Source organism: Orcinus orca, chromosome 16, assembly GCF_937001465.1.
Source record: "Orcinus orca chromosome 16, mOrcOrc1.1, whole genome shotgun sequence".
Taxonomy (NCBI): Eukaryota; Metazoa; Chordata; class Mammalia; order Artiodactyla; family Delphinidae; genus Orcinus; species Orcinus orca.
This window is the reverse complement of record NC_064574.1, coordinates 25,424,190-25,442,362: the sequence shown is the minus strand read 5'-3', so window position 1 is coordinate 25,442,362 and position 18,173 is coordinate 25,424,190. Positions and strand designations below refer to the sequence as shown.

Below are 18,173 nucleotides of genomic sequence, written 5' to 3'. Positions count from 1 at the left end.
TCTTAAGAGTTACTTGCACAGCAAAGGAAACTATTTTTTAAAATTAAGTCCTGTAGGAGCTCCCATAAGGTTAACAGCTGCTTTCTCAGCAGAAACTCTACAAGCCAGAAGGGAGGGGCATGTTATATTTAAAGTGATGAAAGGGAAGAACCTACAACCAAGATTACTCTACCCAGCAAGGATCTCATTCAGATTCGAAGGAGAAATCAAAAGCTTTACAGACAGCAAAAGCTAAGAGAATTCAGCACCACCAAACCAGCTCTACAACAAATACTAAAGGAACTTCTCTAAGAGGGAAACACAAGAGAAGAAAAGGACCTACAAAACAAACCCATAACAATTAAGAAAATCGTAATAGGAATATACATATCGATAATTACCTTAAATGGGAATGGATTAAATGCTCCAACCAAAAGACACAGGGTCACTGAATGGATACAAAAACAAGACCCATATATGCTGTCTACAAGAGACCCACTTCAGACCTAAGGACACATACAGACTGAAAGTGAGGGGATGGAAAAAGATATTCCATGCAAATGGAAATCAAAAGAAAGCTGGAGTAGCAATACTCATATAAAATAGACTTTAAAATAAAGAATGTTACAAGAGACAAGGAAGGACACTACATAATGATCAAGGGATAAATCCAAGAAGAAGATATAACAATTATAAATATATATGCACCCAACATAGGAGCACCTCAATACATAAGGCAACTGCTAACAACTATAAAAGAGGAAATCGACAGTAATGCAATAATAGTGGGGGATTTTAACACCTCACTTACACCGATGGACAGATCATCCAAACAGAAAATTATTAAGGAAACACAAGCTTTAAATGACACAATAGACCAGATAGATTTAATTGATATTTATGGGACATTCCATCCAAAACCAGCAGATTACACTTTCTTCTCAAGTGCACAGGGAACATTCTCCAAGATAGATCATATCTTGGGTCACAAATCAAGCCTCAGTAAATTTAAGAAAATTGAAATCATACCAAGCATTTTTCTGACCACAACGCTATGAGACTAGAAATCAATTACAGGGGAAAAAATGTAAAAAACACAAACACATGGAAGCTAAACAATACATTACTAAATGACCAAGAGATCACTGAAGAAATCAAAGAGGAAATCAAAAAATACCTAGAGACAAATTACAATGAAAACACGACGATCCAAAACCCATGGGATGCAGCAAAAGCAGTTACAAGAGGGAAGTTTATAGCAATACAAGCCTACCTCAAGAAACAAGAAAAATCTCAAATCAACAATCTAACCTTACACCTAAAGGAGCTAGAGAAAGAAGAACAAACAAAACCCAAAGTTAGTAGAAGGAAAGAAACCATAAAGATCAGAGCAGAAATAAATGAAATAAAAGCAAAGAAGACAATAGCAAAGATCAATAAAACTGAAAGCTGGTTCTTTGAGAAGATAAACGAAATTGATAAACCATTAGCCAGACTCATCAAGAAAAAGACGGAGAAGACTCAAATCAATTAAATTAGAAATGAAAAAGTTACAACAGACACCACGGAAATACAAAGCATCCTAAGAGACTACTACAAGCAACTCTATGCCAATAAAATGGACAACCTGGAAGAAATGGACAAATTCTTAGAAAGGTATAACCTTCCAAGACTGAAACAGGAAGAAATAGAAAATATGAACAGAACAATCACAAGTAATGAAATTGAAACTGTGATTAAAAATCTTCCAACAAACAAAAGTCCAGGACCAGATGGCTTCACAGGTGAATTCTATCAAACATTTAGAGAAGAGCTAACACCCATCCATCTCAAACTCTTCCAAAAAATTGCAGACAAAGGAACACTCCCAAACTCATTCTATGAGGCCACCATCACCCTGATACCAAAACCAGACAAAGATACTACAAAAAAAGAAAATTACAGACCAATATCACTGATGAATATAGACGCAAAAATCCTCAACAAAATACTAGCAAATAGAATCCAACAACACTTTAAAAGGATCATACACCATGATCAAGTGGGGTTTATCCCAGGGATGCAAGGATTCTTCAATATATGCAAATCAATCAATGTGATACATCATATCAACAAATTGAAGAAGAAAAACCATATGATCATCTCAATAGATGCAGAAAAAGCTTTTGACAAAATTCAACACCCATTTATGATAAAAACTCTCCAGAAAGTGGTCATAGAGGGAAGCTACCTCAACATAATAAAGGCCATATATGACAAACCCACAGCAAGCATCATTCTCAATGGTGAAACACTGAAAGCATTTCCTGTAAGATCAGGAATAAGACTAGGATGTCCACTCTCACCACTATTATTCAACATAGTTTTGGAAGTCCTAGCCACGGCAATCAGAGAAGAAAAAGAAATAAAAGAATACAAAATGGAAGAGAAGAAGTAAAACTGTCACTGTTTGCAGATGACATGATACTATACATAGAGAATCCTAAAAATGCCACCAGAAAACTACTAGAGCTAATCAATGAATTTGGTACAAAATTAATGCACAGACGTCTCTTGAATTCCTATACACTAATGATAAAAAATCTGAAAGAGAAATTAAGGAAACACTCCCATTTACCATTGCAACAAAAAGAATAAAAGACCTAGGAATAAGCCTACCTAGGGAGACAAAAGACCTGTACTCAGAAAACTATAAGACACTGATGAAAGAAATCAAAGATGACACAAACAGATGGAGAGATATACCATGTTCTTGGATTGGAACAATCAATATTGTGAAAATGACTATACTACCCAAAGCAATCTACAGATTCAGTGCAATCCCTATCAAATTACCAGTGGCATTTTTTACAGATCTAGAACAAAAAATCTTAAAATTTGTATGGAGACACAAAAGACCCCGAATAGCCAAAGCAGTCTTGAGGGAAAAAAACAGAGCTGGAGAAATCAGACTCCCTGACTTCAGACTATACTACAAAGCTACAGTAATCAAGACAATATGGTATTGGCACAAAAACAGAAATACAGATCAGTGGAACAGGATAGAAAGCCCAGAGATATACCCACGCACCTATGGTCAACTGATCTATGACAAAGGAGGCAAGGATATACAATGGAGAAAAGATAGTCTCTTCAATAAGTGGTGACGGGAGAACTGGAGAGCTACATGTAAAAGAATGAAATTAGAACACTCCCTAACACCATATGCAAAAATAAACTCAAAATGGATTAGAGACCTAAATGTAAGACTGGACACTATAAAACTCTTAGAGGAAAACATAGGAAGAACACTCTCTGACATAAATCACAGCAAGATCTTTTTTGATCCACCTCCTAGAGTAATGGAGATAAAAACAAAAATAAACAAATGGGACCTAATGAAGCTTAAAAGCTTTTGCAAAGCAAAGGAAACTACAAACAAGATGAAAAGACAACCCTCAGAATGGGAGAAAATATTTCCAAATGAATCAATGGACCAAGGATTAATCACCAAAATATATAAACAGCTCATGCAGCTCAATATTTAAAGAAAAACAACCCAATCAAAAAATGGGCAGAACTAAATAGACATTTCTCCAAAGAAGACATACAGGTGGCCAAGAAGTACATGAAAAGCTGCTCAACATCACTAATTATTAGGGAAATGCAAATCAAAACTACAATGAGGTATCACCTCACACCAGTTAGAATGGGCATCATCAGAAAATCTACAAACAACAAATGCTGGAGAGGGTGTGCAGAAAAGGGAACCTTCTTGCACTGTTGGTGGGAATGTAAATTGATACAGCCACTATGGAGAACAGTATGGAGTTTCCTTAAAAAACTAAAAATAGAATTACCATATGACCCAGCAATCCCACTACTGGGCACATACCCAGAGAAAACCATAATTCAAAAAGACACATGCACCCCAATGTTCATTACAGCACTATTTACAATAGCCAGGTCATGGAAGCAAACTAAATGCCCATCGACAGACAAATGGATAAAGAAGATGTGGTACATATATACAATGGAATGTTACTCAGCCATAAAAAGGAACGAAATTGGTCATTTGTAGAGACGTGGATGGATCTAGAGACTGTCATACAGAGTGAAGTAAGTCAGAAAGAGAAAAATATCATATATTAACGCATATATGTGGAACCCAGAAAAATGGTACAGATGAACCGGTTTGCAGGGCAGAAATAGAGACACAGATGTAGAGAACAAATGTATGGACACCAAGGGGGGAAAGTGGTGGTGGGGGTGTATTTATACACTAATATGTATAAAATGGATAACTAATAAGAACATGCTGTATAAAAAATTAATTTAATTTAAAAATTAAAAAATAATAATTAAGCCCTGTAATTCACTATATCCTTAATTAGTCTAGAGATGTTACCTAGTGACATCTCCTCACTGCCCATTGTGCAGTGGCTACTATTTATATTAAGCCTGCTGGTTGCTGTGATGGTGATAATTCCTGCATTATCAGGTGTTCAGAGGAAGTGATGAATGTGATCTTTGGGTCTCAGTTCATTCCCCCCAAACTCCAGCCACTCCTTTTCTAACTCACATTTCCCAATTACTCTTTCACTTCTTTGCAGGAATTCCCAGCATGTTTTTTGGTTTGTTTTATGTCAGTCGTGATAAGGAAAACCCAAAAAAAATAGAATAACTGCATATAATGCCTCTCAATCAATGACATGACTTTTGTGACTTGCCTTAATCGGAGCTTTTCCTTAATCAGAGCTTCTCCCCAACCCATTCCACCATATCTCCATTCTTTCCTTGCTTTTTTTTTTTTTCTCATTTCAAGTTGAATTTATTTCTGATTTGTCCTTCTAATTAATACCCACTGATACCAGAGCTCTGCTGCTTGAAAAAAAAAATGGTCTCTTGGGACTTCCCTGGTGGTCCAGTGGTAAAGAATCTGCCTTCCAATGCAGGGGACACGAGTTCGATCCCTGGTCAGGGAAATAAGATCCCATATGCCACAGGGCGACTAAGCCCATGAGCCTCAAGGAGAGAGCCTGAGTGTCCCAAACTACGAAGTCCACGCACTCTGGAACCCCCGCACCACAACGAGAGAGAAAACCTGCACTCCACAACTAGAGAGAAGCCCGCATCCCTCAACGAAAATCCCGCGTGCCACAACCAAGACCCGACGCAGCCAAAAAATAAATCAATTAATTAAAAACAAGAAAAAATTTTTTTTAAAAAATTGCTTTTGGAAGAGATTGGGGATACAAAATAAAATCTTATACAAGATTGATCTTATACAAAAATACACATTTAATTTTATGCAACTAATCAAAATATTATCTTGCGATTTCCAATGATTATATTTCTTATTTGTATTCCAGGGGTTATTGCACTGCATCTTTATGAATTCTAGGCAGCATGGTGTAATAGAAAGTTTCAAAACATTATGATAACTACTCAGAATGGATATTTTCCCTCTGCCTCTAATAATCAAAACTTACCAATCCTAACTTGTCTCATTAGGACCCAGCCCTGTCCTAAAACGAATCTGAAATCTGATAAATTAATGACAAGTATTATTGGTTGGTAATGGCACAAGTTAACTTTCCCAAGTCACATTGGTCTTTTAATAAGGATCATCAATACCTTTACCCAAAGAAGCAGTTAATTACTTCAATCAGTTAGTAGATATTGAGAGAGCAGACGTGACGTGCTTGCTTGCCTAACAGCCCCTCGCAATTCTCACAATCTAGACAGGGTCAGCAGACTTTTTCTGTGAAAGGCCAGAGAGTAAATATTTTATGCTTTGTGGACCACATAGGGTCTCTGTTGGGTTTTTTTAATAGAACACTTTACAAACGTGAAAACCATTTTTAACTTGAAGACTGTACAAATGCTACACGAAATATGGAAAGGGCAAACGAATACTGCAGTCATTAACAGCTACAGATTCCGCCTCAGTGGTTAGTAAATAAATGCTTGTATAACAAGCTAAGTACTGTGCTTAGGTCAGAAGTTGTCAGGCTTAAGAAGTGGTAAAGGACGAGCTTTGTATGGGGACCAGGTAGTAGCCAAGCTTGGCTAGGATATATATACTTCCTATAGGAAAAGATAAAGCTGGAAAGGAATGTGGAAGGCAGGTTGAGAGGGCTCTGGTGCCTTTTTGAGGCTATGGATTATGTATTTCATTTGGTAGTCAGGGTAACCCCTGCAGAGGAATAGAATGCTTGGAACCAGCAGCAGCCTCTTAATTGGTTTTCCTTCCTTTCAGTCTTGTCCCCTCCATCTCCTCACCCCAGTCAGAGGGATCTTTCTACAATGCAAATCTGAACAAGTCCCTCCCCCTATTCAAAACTTTTCATTCATTTTCCATCGACCTTAAGATATTGTTCAGGGCTTCCCTGGTGGCGCAGTCGTTGAGAGTCCGCCTGCCGATGCAGGGCACACGGGTTCGTGCCCCGGTCCGGGAAGATCCCACATGCCGCGGAGCGGCTGGGCCCGTGAGCCATGGCCGCTGAGCCTGCGCGTCTGGAGTCTGTGCTCCGCAGCGGGAGAGGCCACAACAGTGAGAGGCCCACGTACCGCTAAAAAAAAAAAAAAAAAAAAGATATTGTTCAAACTCCTTACCATGGTTTACAAGTCCCATCATGATCTGGCCCCTGCTTCCATCTCCTGTTATGTTTATTTGCCAACCTTACTGATCTTTTCTAGTTCCTCAAATGCACCATCCTCTCTTGCCTTTGGATCTTCATGTATATGGTTCTCAGTGTCTGCAACACTGCCATCACCACCTCCACTCTCCTCTTCAACATGGATAAGTCCAAATCAGCCCTCTGTTTTCAGCTTCAATACAACATGCTTCAAGAGACCTTCCCTAGTCCATGCACTAGTTGAGGTCTCCCATAGCACAAGCTTTATTAGAATAACTTATTTAACTTGTCAGTCATCCCTGATAGAATGTAAGCTCTGTAAGGACAGGCATCATTGTGTATCTTTTTTTTTTTTTTTTTTTTTTGCGGTATGCAGGCCTCTCACTGTTGTGGCCTCTCCCGTTGCAGACCACAGGCTCCGGACGCGCAGGCTCAGCGGCCATGGCTCACGGGCCCAGCCGCTCCGCGGCATGTGGGATCCTCCCGGACAGGGGCACGAACCCGTGTCCCCTGCATCGGCAGGCAGACTCTCAACCACTGCGCCACCAGGGAAGCCCCTTGATCACTATTTTTACCCAAGAATCTAGCATAGCACTGGTTCATAGTTGGTACTTAACAAATATTTTTTAACTAGATGAATGAATGTAGGTATGAATGAATGAATGAATGAAAGGAAATGGGGCTTTATTTAAAAGGAAGCTTAGTCTGGTTATATGTTCTAGAGTTGAGGAGGCCAGTGAGGAGGCTCTTATGGAAGACCAAGTGGGAGGAACTAGGCTGCACGGACAGAAGGAATGGAAAGGGAGGGAGGGTTGTGAGAATTGGGGGGAGTGAAAATCACTAGAACTTAATGACTGATTGACTGGGTGTGGGCAACAAGAGAGAAGGAGAAATTGCTCTCCAAGCTGAGAGCCCAGCAGCATCATTAGAGAGAGAGAGAGGGAGTCCTGCTAGGAAGAAGGGTCCAAGTTACTGCTTGGGGCTGGTCACTGTGCCAGGTTCATGGTCACAAAAACGAGTAAAACATGACCTTTTTTTTATCAAGTGGGAGAGACAAACACAAACAATGTGATAAAGTATTTGACAGAGAACAGTACAAAGTTCTGAGAAGCAGAGGATGGAGCAAATTACTATGCCTCAGTCCCCAGACTTTCCTGATAAATGTTTGTTTGGGTTAACTATTGCTGATAGGGACTAGAAACCTCTGAGATGGAACTGCATGGAGCTGGGAAACGTAGGGCCTCAAAAAATGTTTTGGGCTCTAGGGCCTGAGGAGAAGTATTGTCCCACCACACAAAAAAGATGTGAACTGCTTGAAAAACCTCTGTATTGCCTCTTTCTGTTTTATACATTGGGATTCTTCAAGTCATTGTTTATTTGAAGAAAGATCTCCCCTGCTAAATGAATGCAAACCATTCACCTAGCCCACTCCCCTCATTTTACCAAAAAGAAAATTAGAGTCCATTAAAAAGAAAAAAAAGAATGGATTTGTCCAAAGTCACGCCTTTACTAATGCTTAAGCCAAGACAAGAACTCAGAGGTCCTGACTCCGAGCCCAGTGCTCATTCTGTTGACTCACTACCAGGCTTTGAGAAAGAAAATTGGTGGCCATTCATGATAGGCAAATAAATGCCCATTGATGAAAGGAGCTGAAGGAATCAGAAGAAATGGAGTGAGGGCTGAGAGAGGTAGAGGACGAACTTCAAAGGGAAGGGACTGTCCCCTCTACCTTTAAGAAGTTTAGAATGAGGTTGGGGGCTGGCTATTTGGGTCCTCCTTCTCCTGGAATGTAACAGAAATGGAGAAAATTTTACTCTAAGCAATCTGAGGGCTGGGAGGAATAGGCTAGAAATTGCCAGGCTGAGCCCAGGAATGGGCAGGACCAGCACGAGCAGATTGTTTTATTCTCTTCTCACCCACTATGCCTTATGGCAGGGCCAGAGAACCTTGGCAAAGCAGTCTCAGCTTTTTCCCAGAACAGAAAGAACACGCACAGGGTGGGTGAGGAGTAGGGATTCCACACTCAGAGAAGATGAAGATGCTGTTGAAGCTGTGAGCCCTCACTAAGCCAAACCTAGACATTCATGGGAAGAAATCTGCTCAGGGATCTGTCTGGTTCATCAAAATCCAGCTAGCAATAAATCGATAAATATAGTTAGCCTATTTGAACAGGTCCATCCTATCCTCCTGACGCAAACCATATCTGCATTTATTTCCTCTGGATGTCGGTATATAGCATATGCAATGACTTACACACTTGTCCAAAAAAGCCATTTATCCCTACACCGTCTCGTTTAGTCTTAACTCATGAGCCTTGTTCTCTGCACTTCAGTAAGACCTCTGCCACTGTGAGGCATTACTGGGGACCTTTCAACAACTCTGCCCAAGCCTAGGGTCTCCTGGGGCTACTGACTTAAAAAACCCCAGCGCCCCACCCTCTGGAAGGCAGAGACCAATTGCAATGCATTCCTTTTCTCCTTACATCGATCTCCCTCCCTTTTTAAAAAAATTATTTATTTATTTATTTATTTATTTATGGCTGTGTTGGGTCTTCATTGCTGCGCGCGGGCTTTCTCTAGTTGGGGCAAGTGGGAGCTACTCTTCATTGCTGTGCACGGCCTTCTCATTGTGGTGGCTTCTCTTGTTGCGGAGCACAGGCTCTAGGCGTGCGGGCTTCAGTAGTTGTGGCTCACGGGCTCAGTAGTTGTGGCTCACGGGCTTAGTTGCTCCATAGCATGTGGGATGTTCCCGGACCAGGGATCGAACCCATGTCCCCTGCATTGGCAGGCAGGTTCTTAACCACTGCACCCCCAGAGAAGTCCCTCCCTCCCTTTCTTGTCTTTCTTTCTTCCTCTCCCATCTCTCCTTTTCTCTCTTCTTCCTTCATCAGTTCCCCTTCCCTGTCCTAAGCCTTGCTGGTCCTCCAGCTCCCCTGGGACACTGGGGTGTGGAATGGGGTCAGAGCACCAGCCCAAAGAAAGCAGGAGGGCACATCCATTTGCCAGGACCCCTGGCCCACCTGACTGCCTTCTCTGTCCTACTCAGGCCTCCCGGAATGGATGTCACACGCCTCCTCCTGGCTACCCTGCTGGTCTGCCTGTGCTTCCTCACTGCCTACAGCCACCTGGCACCTGAGGAAAAGCCCAGAGATGAAAGGAGCCTAAGGAGCAACTCTTCCATGAACCTGTTGGATTTCCCTTCTGTCTCTATTGTGGGTAGGTAGCCTAGCCTGGGGCCCAGCCTCCAGGCTCTGGCCCAAGAGAACTGCAGGATGTCAAACACACTCCCCAAGCTGATACCAGGATCTACTGCCATAGGTCAGAGCTCCTTCGTGCTCATTCCTCAAAACAATCCTGGAGGAATAAAGTGCCCCTTAACTCATTTGGTTTAGGAAAGCCCTGCCTGCCACCAATCGAATACGCAGCTTAGCATGTTAGAGGCTCTGAGAAACCTTAAAGTCATGACAATTGGTGAATTTGGTTTAACTTACCATTTCTGAAACTTAATGAGTCACGGAACTCCTATCAATGGTAAAAATTTTAGAAAATGCTGCAGAATATAACCAAGTCTGGGATGAACTAGTCCTTTCATGCCAGGGTTGAGAATTGAAAATGACTGCTTGGGAGAAAATATCAGGGGCATTAGAGCCTGGCATGGAGATCTTCTGGCTCGACTTCATCTGACAATAATAATAATAACATATATACTTATTTTGTGCTAGGCACTGTGAAGTGAGTATTATTTTTATTCCTATTTTATTTCACAGCTAAGTAAATTAAGTCTTAGAAAAGTTAAGTAACTAACACACAGTTCTTAATTGGCAGAGCCAGAATTCAAACCCAGGTGTTTAACTCCAGAACCTAAGCTCAAAACTAATATTCCTTGCTGACTTGTCTCTCACTTCAAAAAGAGGATATTCTAGATATATCAGGGAAGGGACTGGGGCACATTAACATTGATTGATCACCTTCAGTGTGTCAGACTTTCTGCTTTATAAACATACCTCATTTATCCTCAAGACAACTCTTCAAGGTAGGTATTACAGTATCCTACTTGCAGATGAGAAAACCAAGTCTTAAGGAGATTAAGTAGGTTGCTCAAGACCACAAAGCTGTTATATCGCAGAGTCAGGATTCAAATCAGGTATGACTGGCTCCAAAGCTCTGAGAAATGGAAAATAGGGATACAGGAAAAACAAGTCCATCCATGTACAAGACACTGAGTCCATTTTCCAGGGCCACCTTTGCTTTCCCTCAGAGGACTCTGCTCCCAGTCTCTGGCTCCAGGTCTGCAGCCAGGCTAACAAGAACCTGCTGGCCTAAGTCCCAAGATGTGATCTATCCAGCCAACCCTTCATCTTCTCCCCTACCCTGGGGCTTCCTGGAGCCCCCTCTGCTCCTCCCACTTCATTGCAGCTCAGGGCCCTCAGAGACTGGCTTTGCTCCTTCTCTCTTTGAAGCGCAGAACAAGAAACCCAAAAAGATCAGCAGAAAAGAAGCGGAAAAAAAAAGATCTTCCAAGGTAGGCCTGGGAGCTCACATTGTTGGGGTGGGACTGGACTTAAAGGGAGAGGATCCCCAAGCTCTGGCTAGGAACTAAATAAAAGATATCCCAGGCCTACATGCCCACAAGAAACTGAAAGCTACCCAAACTTCCTGGCCTCAAGCCCTGAACCAGACCCCCAGGAGCTGAGGCCCAGAAAGCTAAGGTTCACTGAGCAAAATAGCTTACCTGCTAAAAAGCATCTTCCTATATACTAGCTCACACCCTGCCTGAAATTTCACGATCACTCATTCTTTTGGATGAATGCAATGTTTCCCAAACCTCAGTCATTTCAGAACCATTTCCACAACTTTTACCATATCTGAGTTTCACCTATTTAATATATTTGTTTAAAATTAAAACTTTAATTTTAAAACTTTTCTATCATGGTTATATAGTTATTTAAAAACCTATATAACCAATATAGAAAACCAGTATCACTTGACATAAATAGAAAGTAACCCTAAAAATAAGTAAAATGAAAATAAAACCTTGTTTTTTGAAAACTCAGTTCCTCAATTGCACTAGACACATTTCAGGTACTCAGCAGCCACATATGGCTGACTGGTGGCTGCCTGTATTGGACAGCACAGCAAAGAATGTCCCCAGAAAAGGGAGTAGCAAACTCAAAGCTCCCGCAGTAGGAACTCATTTCTTGTGTTCGGTGCACAGAAGGCAGTGTGGTAAAGACCGGTGGGAGAGGTGGGAGGGCCAAACCACAGAGGGCCTCAAGGACCAAAGTAACAGGGAGGAGGGTGTGCTTTAAGCCCGAGTGTGATGCCATCATAGGTCTTCTGAGAGGTCCCTTTTGTGCACTGGAGGTCGGACTGTAAGGGGGCAAAAGCCGCAGACAGGGGCCTAGCCCAGGGTAGCAGCGGTAGTGAAGCAGTGGGTAGACTCCAGATCTATTGTGAAGGCAGAACTGACAGGGATTGTGGCTACACTGGAAGGGGAAGACAACAGAGACGGTAGTTAAAAACGGTGGAGCTGAGTGGGATGCCCTAGGGAGAGAAGAGGCCAGGCCGGAGCCAGTTAAGTTTTGATGAAGTGGGGCATTGTTGGGGGAGCAGGCGGGGGCCCGCTGGGATGCCCTGTGGGCATCAGTCGAGCGGGCGGTGGGCAGAAGGTGGGGATGTCTGGTCGGGGGCCTCCATAGTCCAAGGAGTCTCCAGGCAGAGGTGAGGACGAGTGGGGCGGGCGTGGACTGCTCGGGCAGACCCGGCGTTTCCCCGCAGAAAAAGGCTTCGATGAAGAAGGTGGCACAGCCCCGGCCCCCGCCGCCCGGCCCCTGCGTGGCCACCCGCGACAGCTGCAAGCCGCCGGCGCCCGCCTGCTGCGACCCGTGCGCCTTCTGCCAGTGCCGCTTCTTCCGCAGCGCCTGTTCCTGCCGCGTGCTCAACCCCACCTGCTGAGCGCGCCTCTGGGTGGTGGGCGGGGTGGGGCGGGGCTTCCACGGGCGGGGCTCCCCGGACGGGCCCTTCTGGGGCGGGCAATCTCTAGTAGGTGTGACTACCTAAAACAGGGAGTGGGCGTAGCTACTGACGTTGGGCGGAGCTTTTAGGAGGCGGGGCTTCAAGGAGACGGCTTGGGTTGGGCTAAAATCCAAATATATATAGGCTATTGAAAGGTGTGTGGCTGTTTCTTTAAAGAACCCGAAAGATCCTTTTCCCTTCGCCGAGTCCCCTTCACCGCAGAAGTTCCGCGGGCTGCGCACTTGCTGTCTCCTGGTCCTGGGGAAACGTGGTTACCTGGCCCTGAGGCTGCCCTCCTGGTAAGCCCATCTCTGGGTGTGGCCGCCAGAGACAATGCTGCCCCCTTCCTTTAAGCCTGGGAACACCCGAAGCTGCCTCCAAAACCAGGGAGGCAGAAAGGAACCATTAAGGAACTACCTTTCAGTGTTTCACCCTTTCCCCCTTCTAAGAAGCTCCCCTCAGCGCCCCCAAAACAAGAAAGGCTACAACTCCATACACAGTCTCACTGGGCTGTCTGTCCTAAGGGGTCTGCGGATACAAATTGGGGTGGCTGATTGTGACTGGGCATTGCTCTGGCCTGAGGACCCTAGAGCCTTACTTAGGAGGCTCCCCCAAAATGGCTAGCCTAAGAGACAAATAAAGAAGGGCGGTAGTCTACTGGAGGGGTCTGAGGACCTCAAAGAATCAAAGGAAAAGCCATACAACAAGCCTCGGAAAGGATAGGATTCTGAGGGATGTGAAAGGAGCCAGGTCAAAGTAAACAATGGGCAATGTTTTCAGGGCAAGACTATGGGATAAGTCACCTCCAACAGCTTCAGTTCTTGCATGGGACCATTCATAATTCAAATGCCCTAGAAAGAGAATCTGATTGAGTTTTCCCACTCCCAGGCTAAATGAACACTGATCATTGGTCCCTAGCCATTTTTAATTCTGAAAACCTAGAGTTTGGGCTCTCTCAAGTAGGAAACAGGTGTTCAGGAATCCTTCCTCACTCCCTGTCCCAGCTCTGTCAGCCAGGAAGGAGGCAGTGGGCCTGGGTGTGGTGAGTAGGCAGCAACTTTTGTCCTGGATTATCAGGGGCCTGTCTCCTAGTGTCCCAAACTGTTGCCTGAGATTCTAAGAGATTCTGAGTCTGTGGGAAACTGAAATGCAGCATTTTATCTCTGGAAGGACCCTGGGAGGTGCTGTTTTGGGGAGAGAGGTGGTAAAGGTAGGAACAGGGTCTGTGTGGGCACAGTCACATGAAAACTCCCAGCACCTTGAGAGGAAAGGGTTCTAAATGACATCACCTACTTGCCCTGCTTGGCTGAGGGTATCCCTGCCAGTAGAAAAGCTGAGGTTTCACCTGTCAGCGTCTCCCAGAGCTGGAGCTCTTCCCCAAGGAATCACTATAAGAAAGAAGAAACTGCAAACGATGGTGATGTAAGAAGATAATTTTTTTTAATAATAATAACAAGGCCTGCCTGTACATGAGAAAGAGTCTAGAAAGAGGCTATGTGACAGAATAATGCGGAGCAGTTGCCTCAGCCCTGGTAACCACCATGTATCTCGGTCCTTGGAGGTGAGGACAGTGGGGCTCCGGGGTCAGCACAGATGGGGCCACCTCCCCTGACGCACTTGTCAACTTACAATCTTCCCTCTTTCAAATGTTTTAAAACTCCCTCCTTTCCAAGGACCTTTCTCAACTGGAGACCCTTGTTGTGCCTGCAGTGACATAAGCAGTATGGAATGGAGGAGGCAAACATCAGACCCTGGACTGGACAGAGCTCAAGCCACCTAGATGGAGCACACACACAAAAAGATGGGTGCTCCAGGCTAGGCTGGGGACACGATTCTGCACATTGGGAAAGTCTGTGTTTCTCTGGGCTTCTACTTACTTGTCTGTAAAATGGGATATAATCACTCTTGCTGTTCTTGTTATAAATCTGAAATAGTGTTGCTTCTTATACCTTAACACAACAATCAACATACACACACAGACACAGAAAAGCTACCAGTTGCTTGTTTTTGTTTTCTGTCAATTTGGCTGCATGTCCACAGGGCAATAACCTTTTGTTCCTTGTACCACAGTTGCTGCTGAGTAAATGTCATCAGTAATTAGAATATTGGGAATATACTGCAGCCGCTGCTCCTGTGTTTTCCAGACATTGCTCACCTACCAGGCACCATTTGGCCCCCTATGAGTGAGGCCAGAGATGCAAAGCCAAAGACCCAGTCCGTTAGTGACAAAACTACTAGGCTGCTGAGTCCAAACAACCGCATGGAAGCCCAACCCATTCACTCATTCAGCAAATGTGTATTGAGCACGTACTAGGTGCCAGGCATTGTGCCAGGTGCTGTGAATACTGTGGTGAACAAGTCCAATCCTCTCTTTACAGAGCTCATGGTCCAGTGGACCATGACCACCAGCCCTTGTTAAAGGTAAGAACCATTGTTAGTATGTTTGGTCTGTTCCCTCAGACTCTCAGTTCTTACTTCTGTTGACTCAGATCCCTGGTTAGGTATTTATCTGCCCAAGTTCCCTTTCAGCTTGAGAGCCTAAGATTCATCCACCTTTTCAGAATTCCTCCTCAAGCCTTAGGGTCCTGAGAGAATGGTTCTGGGTCTCTGCAAAATCCTGCCTGAGTGACCAGAATTGAAATACATCTGTGACTCAGAGTTGTGAAGATCTGGGACACACACACCCTATTTCCCACACCATTATTCATATTTCTCTCCCCCCTGCCCCACACACACACGAAGTGCAAAGGTGAATTCTGTCCTAGATATATTTGTTCTACTTTTGTGGATATTGATTTAGGATCATTTCTTCCTGTAGAGCATGGCCTTACACTTGTGCCAAAGTTCTCACAGTGTGGCCATGAAGAAGTCACTGACCTCTTGATGCTACTACCATTTCCCCATTTGCAAAACTCGGAGAAAATCAGTCAGAATGTTTTGGTTGCAAACAACAGAAACGATTCTGGCTAGCCTAAGAAACAAATAAAGGGTGGCGGTAGTCTACTGGAGAGGTCTGGAGACCTCAAAGAATCGAAGGAAAAGCCATACAACAGGCCTCAGAAAGAATAGGTCCCTGAGGGATGTGAAAGGAGCCAGGCCAAAGAAACCAATGGACAGCGTTTTCAGGGCAAAGCTATGGGATAAGTCACCTCCAACCACTTCAGATCTTGCATGGGACAATTCATAATTCAAATTCCCAAGAGAGGGAATCTGATTGACCTGAAGTGGTACCCAGGAAAGGGTGGCCCATCTTGATAGTCCCACAAAGTCTGTTCATAATGTGGGAGGGGTAATTCTCCGATTTAAAAAAAACAAAGATACAGTTACTGGAGGGCAAAATCCACGACTGGCCACTATGAGAGAGCTGGTCTCTGGATTTATTCTGAGGACACTTTTGGCACCAGAAATTCTGCAACATAATCTGAAGCAATGGTTTTCATTTTTTTTTTTTAGGAGAGGTACCCTTTCCTCAGTTGAATTCTTAAGGGGGAGCCCCATTATATAATACACATTAAAACAGTTTTAAGTTACTATAAGTTTGTAATGATGCACACAAAAATTTGAAATCAGCGATTAGAGATTAACGGTTGCCCTCCCATATCAGCCTCAGCAACCAGTTTGTTTCCATCTTTTGTTCTGGTTGCACAGTACCGAAAAAGGTCTAATTTACACAGAGAAGTTGTTGCAAAAAGGTTTTAACAGCTCACCCTGTGACCTCAGAACAGTCTCCTGTTAAACAGAAACAGCAAGAGGTTTATTTCAAAATCTAGTCCAGGTGGTCTCCAACATGTTAAAATTTGGTGCCTAGCACATGTAAACATGAATGTTTTTATTACTTTTAAATGGCTTCAAAGTTTTTCAAAGCAGAAGTTGAAGTTATGGTTCTACAGAAGCAATATACTTCAAAAACCACTACCCTGGGCTTCCTTGGTGGCGCAGTGGTTGAGAGTCTGCCTGCTGACTCAGGGGACACGGGTTCGTGCCCCAGTCAGGGAGGATCCCACATGCCGCGGAGCAGCTGGGCCCGTGAGCCATGGCCGCTGAGCCTGCGCGTCCGGAGCCTGTGCTCCGCAACGGGAGAGGCTGCAACAGTGAGAGGCCTGCGTACCGCAAACAAACAAACAAAAAAACACCACTACCCTGAGGGGTAGCAGATCCTCAGGACCTCAAATCCCTTACTGGCTTGTGGACCACAGGCCAACCTAATTGGCAATCTTTGGATCCTTACTCTAAGTGCCTCCACCTGTTTGAACAATTACAGCTGTAGCATCTTCACCCACTGTCAAGAAATTACTCCCAGTCATACAATAGGAACTTTATAAAGGAATTTAACTCCAAAAAACAATTCCCATGTGTGAAGGGGACAGGATAGGTAAAGAAAAGAATTTAATTTTAACTGAATTAGCCAAACCATCTGTAGTGAACTTCAGATTAGTCTAGAATAAACGTGTTCCTCCCTTTCTTCTTCCATGCATGAAGTATATTTATTGTGAGGCAAAGGGGGTGTGTGTTGTGGGACTGGGGGTAGGGCAGGAATGTCTTCTGTTTTCTCAGTAAAATCATCAAATGTTTATGTTCGCTCCAGAAAAGAGTTTTATACTGATGGCTTGCAGAGAGACAGTAGCTATTGTCAGCTCTCCCAGCTGGCTACGGGAGCTGTAGACTCTGGGAGGTGGCGCCGCCTAATGGTGATGATGACGATGATGATCATACCTTCTTGTTATCTGCGGAGCCCAGCAAATAGCTTCATTCCTTTGACTCTTGAAGATTTTCACATCTTTCAGAGCTCCTCTTTGGAATTCCTGGACCCAGTGGCTGCATAGACTACCAGAGCAATAATAAAATCATGACTACTAAAGAAAAATTAATATAATGATGATAATGATAAAAACCTTCCTAAATTACCTAATTTTATAAGATCACATTTACAAGCCATTAAATGAGCTGATTCCTCCCCAAATCAAAAACTAGAGCCTTATGACTTTGGGGAAAAGTTTAGTTTTTTGCGTTTTTTTTTTCTTTTTTTCTCTCATTATTTATCCCAATGTCTACCAACATCTGGAATTCTGCATAATGTATACATGTCAGAGGTTGCAAAAGAAACGGAGAGAAGGGGCCTGGGGGGGAAGGGAGGACAGTGCAGCCCCTGAGGAGCTGGGAAATAAAGAGGGTTATTTGATAAGGGGAAGGGGACATTGAATTCAGTGATCAGCCAAGGGCTACCCCTTTAAAATCCCAAAGCAGCCTTGGTTTCCCAGTCTTAAATGATTTTGAAATTAATTGATCTTTGTCTAACAGAACCTCCCTGCCCCCACTACCCAGGAAGGTCTAACTGTACTGGAGCACCTCAAGTAATCCTCAGTAATTTCACCCAAACCAGAATCAGGGAGCCCCCTGCACTGGCTCTGAGACGAGTGCAGAGCCTCTGGAGGGTCCTGAGATGCTCCGCCTCTCCCCAGGATGCCTCTGAGGTTGTTGCCTGCCTTTTGCCAGGGACCCAGAGCTGCTGCTAACAGCCTGAGGCCTGTGTGATTTGTAACTATCATAAGATCATGCTAAT

The 18,173-nt window shown here is 43.8% G+C and overlaps 2 protein-coding genes across 6 annotated transcripts in view; one reads left to right on the top strand and one right to left on the bottom strand.

Moving 5' to 3' along the window:
• The window catches only part of ASIP (agouti signaling protein), a 203,727-nt gene extending 189,212 nt beyond the window's left edge, over positions 1–14,515 (top strand). The window contains exons 10-12 of one of the 5 annotated variants that reach the window (XM_049698941.1): positions 9,645–9,814; positions 11,059–11,120; positions 12,377–12,760. In XM_049698941.1, coding sequence (XP_049554898.1) covers positions 9,655–9,814; positions 11,059–11,120; positions 12,377–12,553 — 399 coding nt within the window. In that variant the 5' untranslated portion in view covers positions 9,645–9,654 and the 3' untranslated portion in view covers positions 12,554–12,760. Of the gene's footprint in view, positions 1–9,644; positions 9,815–9,883; positions 11,121–12,357; positions 12,761–12,790; positions 12,913–14,286 lie in introns of those variants that run through there. The other 4 variants (XM_033433512.2, XM_033433514.2, XM_049698940.1 and 1 more) reach the window with 4 other exon arrangements.
• The window catches only part of PXMP4 (peroxisomal membrane protein 4), a 772,061-nt gene that overhangs the window by 543,010 nt on the left and 210,878 nt on the right, over positions 1–18,173 (bottom strand). The gene's annotated exons all lie outside the window — the stretch shown is intronic.